The sequence below is a fragment of the Spinacia oleracea genome, chromosome 3, assembly GCF_020520425.1.
Source record: "Spinacia oleracea cultivar Varoflay chromosome 3, BTI_SOV_V1, whole genome shotgun sequence".
In the NCBI taxonomy this organism is placed as follows: domain Eukaryota; kingdom Viridiplantae; phylum Streptophyta; class Magnoliopsida; order Caryophyllales; family Amaranthaceae; genus Spinacia; species Spinacia oleracea.
In genome coordinates this window covers 137,313,886-137,325,459 of record NC_079489.1, presented here as the reverse complement: position 1 = coordinate 137,325,459, position 11,574 = coordinate 137,313,886, and the positions used below count along the sequence as shown (strand labels likewise).

Genomic DNA, 11,574 nt, shown 5'->3' with positions numbered 1-11,574 from the left:
GAATTTAAAAAATCAAGTGACACGTAGATAATTATTAGGTGCTACGTAGATATTTTAATTAATTAATTACTAATATATACAACTCCATCGAAAATCAAACACTCTAATAATTAAAAAATAATCGATTTCCACGTAGATAATTAATTATGTGCCACGTAGATATTTTAATTAATTAATTACTAATATATACAACTCCGTCTAAAATCAAACACTCTAATAATTAAAAAATAGATCTAAAATAAAATTCATCCAAAATCAAACAATCATCTAAAATAAAATAAATAAAATTCAATTTAAAATCAAACATTAATCCAATATTAGAGCGCCACATAGAAAAATCTAATGGCTCCGGCCAATGAAAAATAAGATTTCAAAATTAATTTTGAATTAAAAAAGTCGAGTGCCACGTAAAGAAATGATTAAATTTCACGCATATATTTTTTATTAATTATTTATTAATATTACGCATATACAATTTCATCCAAAAACAAACACTTTCATAATAAATAAATAAAATCTAAAATGAAATTCAATGCAAAATCAAAAACTACCCTAATCTAATGTATAAAAGTGGTATATATATAGGATTTTTATTTAAACATAACAATTTAATAGAATCCGTGCATCGCACGGGCTAAAATCTAGTATAATCTATACCTAGTAGTATTTAAAAACTCAAACCAAACTCAAACTACTCATGACAAGTGGCATCCCCTCCATTTATCCCCTTTTTAAATTTATTTAAAAAACACTCTCTACTTTTTCTATTCTACGCTACAAAGATTATTGGGAAATGTCCCTTCAACTTCATCATCTCCCTAAGACACATCTAATTCATACGGTTCTTCAACATTCAAATTCAATCCTTCATTTAAATTTATTAATTAATTTCTTAACTATCCATTCTCTTCTTTCCATTTATCATTGAAAGGGTTTCTGTAATTTTTATCATTAATTAATGAATACTAAGAGGTTTTTTGTAATTGTAGTCATTAATGATTAATTAATGAATCTATAAATGGATGAATTTGAAACGTGTTACGAGTTTGTGGGAGTTTATAGGTGTTTATAGAATCTAATTAGTCACACCAAAAAATTCATTTAATCTATACCTAGTAGTATTTAAAAAGAAAAACCATAGATTATTTGAAGCCATGTGGCATTTCATTATTAGAAGTCATGTGGCATCTCTCCTTTCATCCATCATTTTGTTTTTGTTTTTTTTTCTTTTCAAATTTTCTTTATTGTTTCTATGTTTCCAACTTTTAATGTCTCCTCCACTCCATTTTCTTTTTTCAAAATCAAGTTATTAATAATGTACTATACTCATTAGTCTCTTCCACTTCACCCTTTTAACATCCAATATTTATTCAACATTATAGTTTTTATAGTTTTTATAATTTTCCAACCTTCAAATTACACATCTATTTAATTCATCCGTTACCAAAAATCACAAGTACTCACTAATGAAAACTTCAAAAGACATCTGAAAAACCACTATACAACAGCCCGTTCTTTGAACGGGCTCAAAAGCTAGTTAGTTATCAACTTATCATACCAAATAAATTTTCATTCGGATACATTTCTTTGCTTTCCTCTATTGCAACAATCTTAGTCCTCTTTTTTTTCAGGATATTTTCGAAATGGATGCATTTTGGTCGGGTTATCTAAAATTGACCGAAAATAATGCAAGGTTTTTCTTACAATCTTATTTTGGTTGTGGTAATTTTTTATCTTCCATATATTTATCTTTTGTTATATTTTTATCCCTATTTAAGCATAATCATATCTTGCTCTCTACTCTCTTTCAGATTCATGCTATAAGAACAATGTCTATCTCCGAATTTTGTTATGGTTCTGATCTGAATTAGCGCTTGATATTTTTTTAATCTATTCAATTGGATTCTTTCATGGAAAATAATAGTCTTTTGACACTCTTCTTGAAAAAGAAGAGCAATTCAAGGAGCCCACTGAGGTCATTGGCAGGTTTGTTATTTTCTACTATGTTCTGATCTGAATTAGCGTTTTTTTTAATCTATTCATTTGGTTCTTTTTAACTGGGGTATTATTTCTGAAATTTGTTCGACTGGGTTTAATATCATGTTTTCCTAAATTTGGGAATGACTCAAGTTGAGAATGTCATATGTCTTTAAATCTTGATTCCTTTAGTGGACAGCAATGACATAAATTACTCTTTTTAGCGTCAAGATGGATCATGAATTTATGTGAATATGTTGGATTGCAAGTCAGGTTTCATGACTTGAGAACGGAACAATATAACTTTTTTTAGAAGTTTTAGGGGCATTTTATGGCACAAGGAAGACTTTAGAGCAGGTGGGAGTTCAATTCGTGTAAAAAAAGCACTTTTCTTCTTCCTATAATCAACCCGTTCATCGACCGGGCCAAAGAGCTAGTTATTGTATATTGAGATAACTTTTAGCCAGTTTTGTTTTTGCGAACTTTATATTATGAGAAAAAAATTGAAGTGTTAAATGAAGTACTTCCTCCATTTCCATTCTTACTTACGTGGCACAACTGGATTTTGGACACTATTCACACAAGCTATTTTGACTTTCTTTTGTGATTTATACTTAAGAAAAAAAACATAGTCGTGTAGAATCAACTTTCTATAATTTTTTCTTATCCATAATTGAATATATTAATGTTTTAAATCGTTATTAGCAAACGTAACTAAATAACTGTGTCGTGTATAAAAGAGGAAATACATTATTAGTGATTTTGAAAGAGTAATTTTGATTAAAATAATAAAAAAAAATCACTAAATATAGATAATTTTTACATATATCAGGGTAACTTTAAACATTTTGAATTAATTTTTACTCCAATATACAATACTTATTGTACACCACATTTAAATTAGAATTTGTGTCAAATAAGTTGGGTTAAGATAAGGTCAGGAATTTAAAAAAAAAAAAAATACATTTCACAAGTTTATTTCAAACAAAAAATACGGAGTAAGTTATTTTCCAAATAAAATAAGTTCAGACAAAATAAGTCGCTTCTCCCCTCTCTCCCTCCTTTCTCTCTCTTTTTAGGGTTTATAAAAATTAGGGTTTTCTAGGGCGGAAATAACCAATTTTCTTTGGAAATTTGGTTATTTTCGCCCCTCTCTTTCAATTTCGTTGTGTTTTTGCGTTAGATCTCAATAAAACTACATAGTTTCAGTGTAGTAAGTACCCCTATGGTGGGTTTGATTGTTTCGGTGTAGTAAGTACCCCTATGGTGGATTTATTTTTAGTTAAGGTTTGTGTGTTTAGTTTAGTTCAGGTTGTTTCTTGGTAAAGATTTATGCGGGATCGAAGAGGATGTCAATCTTTCGACTACAATCAGACGAATCAGAAGGAAATCATATTTGTCACGGCTGCAACAGTAGATCTATGGTGGGTTTATTTTTAGTTGTGTGTTTAGTTTAGTTCAGGTTGTTTCTTTGGTAAAGATTTATGCGAGATCGAAGAGGATGTCAATCTTTCGACTACAATCAGACGAATCAGAAGGAAATCATATTTGTCACGGCTGCAACAGTAGATCTATGGTGGGTTTATTTTTAGTTAAGGTTTGTGTGTTTAGTTTAGTTCAGGTTGTTTCTTTGGTAAAGATTTATGCGGGATCGAAGAGGATGTCAATCTTTCGACTACAATCAGACGAATCAGAAGGAAATCATATTTGTCACGGCTACAACAGATCTATAGACCCCATCGTCAATAAAAGCTGTAAATCACAGCGATATAAAAGAGGGTATACAGAATATTTGAGGAAGTTTTTATTTGTCGTATGACTTTTTATCAATGAATTAATTTATTTATCAAAAAAAATAAAAAAAAAATAAGTTGAACAGAACAAAGCCTACACTTTTACGCATGTTAATTCTCTTACCGGTCCTACCATTTTTAAAAGGAATTTTGAAAGGATCTTACCTAACATACAGTTATACTGGTGAGATGCTTAGTCAAAAGGATATCTGGATGCTGGAAATCTTTTATTAAAAATAAACGACCACCGTACAATCTCCCAAAATTTGAGCTATGAACATTATGAAAATCAAACACTTAACAAAGCTTTCACAAAACCTATAAGAACTCGTTACAAGACAATTGTTGAATGAATTAACAAACAAGATAACCCCCCATTCCCCCCAATGCAATTTGAAACACTCTTCTGCATCAAGTACTTCGGCTTTCTTTTACCTTCTTTCGGTACTACAACACTTTCCTTTTTCTTTTCGGGGGGAGGGGTAATCTGTCATCTACAAAAGGAATTCTAATACCTAAATCAATGCTTATTCTACAAATTTCAATGTGTTGTGCTCCACTGCAGCAACAATCATGCAGAAGCAACTCCACTTCAAGAGGCAAACACTGGTGTCGGTATTCCTTTGAGAAATTTCAGAATATCCGGCTTCACGGGCATTTCAGAACTTCGCAGATAAATCTCAGTAATTCTTGATTTCACATGCTCGTATTACCGCCGAGAAGTACGAGACCTTGGCTTAGCTCTCTGTCAATTCAAAAAGAAATTGGGTGAGTAACGAGGATTATCGTACTAGTAAAGTATCGACCTCTGTTTTAAGGAACAATAACACATACAGCTTAAGATATCTGAACTTCAGTAAGTTCATTGTTTCATTCTGACCAGATGCTTATGTAGCGAGATGTTCTCACGAATTCGTCCAAGTATGAACATATTGTAAATCAATAAATGAAATTGCATGAATAAGAATGGGCAAAGGCTGTTTTGTTCGTTGTTACTCGTATCAAAAAGCAAGAGAAAAAAGTGGGCCCCGCATCACCTTGGAGGGGGGGGGGGGGGTTTAGCTTAAAGTATGTAACAAAATAATTATTTTAGAACATATGAAATTAGTACCCGGAAAGATAAAATATACGGCAGAGAGAGTATAAACGGTATTATTATGAAGATATAAATGACCAACATATTGGAGATTTGGAGACTGCTTACATTTGTAGCATTGAAGCTTGACCCTGATCCTAATGCAGCACCTGTTAATCAAGGAAATACAGGAATCAGATGAATGACAAAGGTCCTGCAAGTTTGCTTAGAACAATTAATCCTTTATAGATTGATCAAAGTCAGAGTACGTCGCTGTGCAATGATCAAAGCATTCTAAGAATCACAATGTTGCTCATTCGATGTTTTAAAAGAGACTGGACATTGTCACAAATTCAGCCGCTCTTCATTGAGTTATACAACTCAAATGAAGAAGATATTACATTATGGCCCTGGACATGAACAATATGAACTTACTAAATTAAATCTTACAGAACAATAAGAAAACAAATAATCTTCCTTCCAACAATTATAATAACACAATTAGGGGAAACTAAGAACTGTCTATACAGGTCCAAAACCCATTAGAAAAGAAACTCTATATACATGTAAAGTCCATCACATATATCTAAGAAATTAGACAGCTACATTCAGATGGAGGACAATGTCTAATACAGCTTAATTTTCATTCCTTTTTATTGGTGGAAGGTGGACGCAAAATGTCCAATTGCCCAAAATCCCAAACATATGTACTAGACCCAAAAAGAAGGACTATCTTCCACCCCATGGTAATCCTAACTTGGGCAATCAATCTGCAAATCCTGATCACTTAACCGGTTACATCAGTCCCTAAATCCTAGGAACATACTATAAAAATGATACAGGTCGATAAGGACAACAACGACTCAATATACAATCCCTTTAAGGATCTGTTCAAAACATATTCTTATGAGAAAACACCAAGTTCAGGCTACAATTAAATTTTTAGAGTTAAGCAGCATTTTGTTATAGATATCCTATCAGAGGGACTGTCCCAAAGGGTATCGAAATATAATATTTAATATTTTCACTTAAAAAATGAAAATAACCATCCATCTCCCCTCTAGAGAGAGCAACACACATAATTAACTAATACTCCATTTAAGTATCTAGAGAAGATTTTTAGTACAAAGGATAATTCTTAAAGCATTAGGTACCTGTACCAAAAGGCGTTGAGAAGAGAGTGTTTCCCGCAGGTGTAGAAGCCGGAGCACCACCACCAAAGAGGGAGGGGGTTGAAGCCGGAGCACTACCACCAAAAAGGGAGGGGGTTGAAGCAGGAGCACTACTGCCAAAGAGGGAGGGTGTTGAAGCCGGAGCACTACCACCAAAGAGGGAGGGTGTCGAAGCCGGAGCACTACCACCAAAAAGCGATGGTGTTGAAGCCGGAGCACTACCACCAAAGAGGGAGGGTGTTGAAGCCGGAGCACTACCACCAAAGAGAGAGGGTGTTGAAGCCGGAGCATTACCACCAAAGAGGGAGGGTGTTGAAGCCGGAGCACTACCACTAAAGAGGGAGGATGTTGAAGTCGGTGCATTACCAGGGGTTGAAAACAGGGATGATGAGGACGTGCTAGCAGGAGTAGCTCCAAAAAGAGAAAACCCTGTTCCAGATGAAGATGACACTGGTGCTCCAGAAGTCTGTGGGGTAGTTGATACACCAGGAGCCCCTGAGCTAGCAAACAACCCAGCAACCTGAGTTGTTGGCTGTGTTGCTGCTGGAAGATGCAATGTTGGATGCACTCTTTTAGCAGCTGCTTCTTGTCTGGCCACCTCACGCCTGTCAGCTTCTAAAAATGGATCACCAACATCCCCACGATGTCGCTGGTCAGCAAGATATGCTGATCTCATGGATTCGATGTACTGATGAATGCTTTCGACCTGAAACATTGTAGCACAGGATTATGGAATATTCAAAAGAGAGTCAAGGGAAGAAAAGAAAGAAATAACTAAAAGAAAAATAAGGAATAACACATTAAGTCATTCAGAACTGCAAAAGCCAATAGACAGCGGAAGAGCCAGAAGTCAGATATTGGACTAAAAAAAGGTGATAGCTAAGTCTTAGTGGCACGAAGCTCCCTTCGAACAAGGTTAGACAAGCCTCAAACTCAAGACCTCACAACAAGACACCTACACACTGTGCCACAGCACACCGCGGGGAAGTTCCAATGAAAAGCCCCGCAAAGGTGCTTGTTTGGTTACCCAGGGAAATTTCCAGAACACAACACATTAAATGAAATAAGGGAGGTTCTAAGTGTTACTAGCACCAAAGAAGCCAAATAAAAATGGTAAGCATAATTATCACACTTACATATTTTGTCCATATAAAGCATTTACAGCAGAAAGTATATTAGCTTGGCCAACAATTAGACAACAAATGCACCACTTGTAAACTACACAACTACAAACATATTGTGAGTTTATATCACTGAGGGACCAGTGTTAGGGCTTGAGTACGAAATTTTAGGAGAGGATGTAATACAAGCCAGGCAGAAAGAAAGAAATTAAGGAATAACACGGATCACACGTTCCATTACCTTAGCAGCCACGTGGACAAAAAATTCATGCACATTGGCCAAAACTTTAGGAAAAGACTGCAAAACTGATGAATTGAAATTTATGGAATTTCGGTCAGAATCTGAGAGAAGAAGCTGCTCTAACTCTTCAATCCATTGTCGGCATTCCCCAAGGTACTTCTCGAATCTGCCAACTGTTTGCTGCATAAATGGAGATGGTTTCTTTGGAATCCCACTGTAAAAATCAACAAATGGCACCATAGAGCTAGCAGCAGCTTGACCTGAACCGCCAGGTGCTGTTATTGCACCAGGGGTTTGAGCTGGTGCAGTAGAATTTGAAGCAGTGCCAGCCTTTTGATGAAGGAACCTAGGCCGAAGAATCATAAAAGAACGGATAGCAATCTCGGCATTTCTTAGCATTTCTTTCACAACAGCCATCAACTCCTGCAGTGACACCTTCTGTCTTTCCATTGATGTACTAATTCCACCTAGTTCCTGTCAAAAAATCAAAAGATCTCTTTCAACACTCTTCTGCTGTTTTCCTCTAATAGCTGTTTTTCCCCCCAAAGAAAAGGGGGGGGGGGGGGGATCTAGAAAGATAAGAGATTTGATGCATAAATGCAAGATTAGTATGCATATTTGAAGATATGAACATTCTAATAGCTCTTTTTCTTCCGGAGAAAAAAGAGGAAATCTAGAAAGATAGGAGGTTTAATGCCTAAACACAGGATTAGAATGCATATTTGCAGATAATAACATAACTATCCACATCTTAAGTAGTTACAGAAATAAAAATGAATTTTGCACATCCAATAGTGCTTAGAAGTTACATAAACAAATAGGACTGACATATGAATCAAACCAGAAAATGAAGGGACTAGAATCATGCATGGTTCGTTGCATAGGAGTATGGAAAATAAGTGAAAGGCATATTGCCGTAACTTGAGATCATACACATCAGCAAAAAAAAAAAGCTAGCAACTGAAACAACTTTAACATTTGACGTCTATAGGCAGATCTAACAGTCGAACTTTACACAGTTCTCATAATAAACCTCATACCACCCTTCACCAAAATAAAAAGGCAGAAAAAAATTGGGCGGGTCTATATAATTGGATTCCATGGGTTTCTTTTTGTTGTGGTTCAATGATTTGTAATTTTGTGTTAGCAACAAATCCAATAATATTATTAGTACTCTTATATTACTGATGCTGTTTGTACCTTAGAGTTTAATAGTACAAAATCAGAGAAAATTATTTTTAACAATGGTTTAGAAGATGTAGAGTCAACTTGACAAATTTGTTCAAACAAACTAAGGCATCATAGAACCTTTGTAATATTGTAAAATAGTGAAAGTGTGAAACCACTTGAAATTGTCAGTATAGTACAAATATTTGTTGAATTCATACAATTTGTGTAAATGTATATACGGAGTATCATCATCATTACCCCATTGCCTCAAAGAGGCTCCCGCAAGAAGCGGGATAAGGGGGGTCGGACGTACGCAACCTTACCCCTGCAATTGCAGAGAGGTTGTTTCCAATTGACCCAAAAGCAATAACGGGACAACAACGGGACGGCCATCTTCTACTTCATGGAAAGGAAGCGAAGAGGTATTAAGAGCCATTTGGATTTAGTCCATTACATCCCACAACCAAAAGAACAAATGAATCTTTGGCTCCATCAGAAATGGACGGAGTATATTCGGAGTATAGTATATTAAAAAAAAAAAAACAGAATTACAATCATCACCAAGAGAGAATCCAACGCTTTTCAATTTCAGCATACTAATGCTTCCTCCGTTTGGAAATACTCGCAACGTTAGTCACTTTCACGCATGTCAATGCACAATTTTCATCGTTAATATCTTAAATTTTCTTCAAGGAAAAATTATAAAAAGTTGATATTTTGAAAATACACATTGAGGCGAATCTAAGAAGATCTCACATGACTATGTTTTATCTAACATATAAATCACCAACAATAGTCAAAGTAGAATATATGAATAGTGTAAAAAGTCCAAACTTTGCGAGTATTTCTAAGCAGAGGAAGTATAAAATATAAAGGGGTAAAATAGTGAATTATTGCAAAATAATACAAGTAGAAAAGTTTGAACTTAATAATAAGCGAAGCATTATCACTTCATTTGGATTGATTCGTGAACAAGTGTACTGATGTAATAGAGAGTTCGACGATAAAAGTTTATTCAGTTATAGTTATATAATCTGCTCGATAACCAAAGAAATACTAAGTAATGCATCGATTCGAATTTGACTTTTACTCAAAAATGCAATTACTGATGAAAGGGAAACTACAGAGTTAATGAGTGTGGAATGTGTTAATAGATGTTGTCATGAAGAATAGATTGTGCCAGCCAAACATTGGATGTCAACAAAGCAATGGTGGCCGGTGAATAATATGGGTTTGTAAGTGGACTAGTGAATGTTAGTTACAGTGGTGGTCGTGAAGATAACAGAGGTGGGAGACTAGGATGTGCGGAGGTGATTGGTTGTGTGAGATACAAAAGGTCGATATAGTGGTCATTGTTGTGTGCATTCACCTTTTCTTTGCCTATATACTTATATAGGATACAGTTTGGATTTCTTACAAGTTACTAAAGTCACCTAATTCGTTATCTTGATAGTTATTGCAAGTGGAACGTCTAAGACTCTAAGTTCAAAATTCAAACTATTTTTTTAATTTGAAAGAATACCACCTAACAAATACCAAATTGACATGTCGTTTACGAAAATTATGTGTCTACATGTCACTGCCAAGTGGATGATGCCCTTTGGAATGTGGTGAATCTATATGAGCAACCTCTTTTCAAGCATAGTAGTATAGATATTAGGTTTGAGTCATACTCATACAACTCAAATGACAGCAATATTAATGGTCACCGCCTCAACTCCAGCAATGTAGGGAGCATAATACACCCTTCATCTCAGAATAATAGTTTGAGGGTCAAAGAAATTAGTCACTTAAATTCAAAAATAGGGTGACTATAGAAAGGGACCAAATATAATGAGTTTTATTTAGTAAAATCATGCCATGTATATCATTATCAAGGGCTTAATTTAACAAGACAAATGACAATAGAGTTCGAGTTTCACGGTACAAGGAAAGCTGGTTGAAGCAACGAATTCAAGCTGTAATTCCAGCAACAATCAACAAATAACCTACAGAATGTTAAAAACATGATGAGCTAAGAAGTAACCTGAACAATGCGGCTAGCATCGAGCTCGAAAGTATTATTAGAGACCGAAGAATCAAAAAGGCGGCTACATTGATCTAATCTTTGACTCTCACCTCTATACTCCAGTATTCTCTCCCTGTTTTAACCACACAACACAAACACAAAACACGTTTATCAATTAAAATCACAAAATGTAGATCCTACCAATTAAAAACGAAAAGAAAAGAACCCAAGAAAGAAAATTTACTCAATTTGCAAGAGAACTTTCTGGGAGTCGGGATGGAGATCTGCCCATTTACTGCTATAACTTGCCGGGGTTTTCTCATTTGTAAACAGAAACAACTGTTGCTGTTGCTGTTGCTGCTGTTGTTGTTGTTGCTGTTGTTGGAATTGAAACTGTTGTTGCTGCTGCTGTTGTTGCTGTTGCTGCAAGAAGGGGTTGGCTTGTTGATGCGAGAAGATACTCGTTTGCTGTTGGGGTTGCGTTTGCAATTGGAAAGGGGATTGTTGTTGCTGTTGGGGAGTTGAGAATAAAGAGAAAGACATGGTTAAATCTTGAACAATGAAGGAGAGAGAAAATGTAGCATTTGGAAATTGAAAGGGTTTAGAGAACGAAATTAAGAGAATTGGGTACACCAATTTGGCGCGATTGTGAAATTGGAAAAACTTTTTAGGGGGAAATTGAAAAACCCTTTTTCTAGTGTTTTTTCTGGGTTTAAAACCCTAGTCGAGGAGGGAAGTTGAAGAATGAAGCAATGAGGTTGAAGAAAGCTTCAAATTTTAGCTGCTTTTCTGGGAGTTCGAATCTTTTAGTTCAGGGCCCCAATTTGCGCATTTACTTCGTTCTGGGCTAGAAATACCGCTAGATATGGACAAATGGCCCGGTTTAAAGCCACTTGTTTTCAAATTTGGTTGTGGCTAGTTGGCCTAGTCCACTTCGGTTGTTTGACCAACTAGTCTCGTTTCTAAGTTAGCTATTTGTATTTCATTATGGCAACACATCTAAGGTGTGTGTGGTTG

At 35.2% G+C, this 11,574-nt stretch overlaps 1 protein-coding gene across 1 annotated transcript; it reads right to left on the bottom strand.

The window, feature by feature from the left end:
* Positions 1-3,963: 3,963 nt before the first annotated feature.
* On the bottom strand, positions 3,964-11,363 carry LOC110775547 (nuclear pore complex protein NUP58). Its single transcript, XM_021980155.2, has 6 exons — positions 10,802-11,363; positions 10,576-10,690; positions 7,380-7,853; positions 6,000-6,723; positions 4,975-5,015; positions 3,964-4,515 (listed from the first exon to the last, which is right to left on the bottom strand). The coding sequence occupies exons 1-6, from the start codon at positions 11,098-11,100 to the stop codon at positions 4,480-4,482; spliced, it is 1,689 nt and encodes a 562-aa protein (XP_021835847.2). The 5' UTR covers positions 11,101-11,363; the 3' UTR covers positions 3,964-4,479.
* Positions 11,364-11,574: the final 211 nt, after the last annotated feature.

Coding starts and splice junctions, on each gene's coding strand:
- LOC110775547 (XM_021980155.2), bottom strand. CDS start 11,100: ATGTCTTTCTCTTTATTCTCAACTCCCCAACAGCAACAACAATCCCCT. Junction 7,854..10,575: donor ATGCTAGCCGCATTGTTCAG/GTTACTTCTTAG, acceptor ATTTTTTGACAG/GAACTAGGTGGAATTAGTAC. Junction 6,724..7,379: donor TTGTCCACGTGGCTGCTAAG/GTAATGGAACGT, acceptor ACAATGTTTCAG/GTCGAAAGCATTCATCAGTA.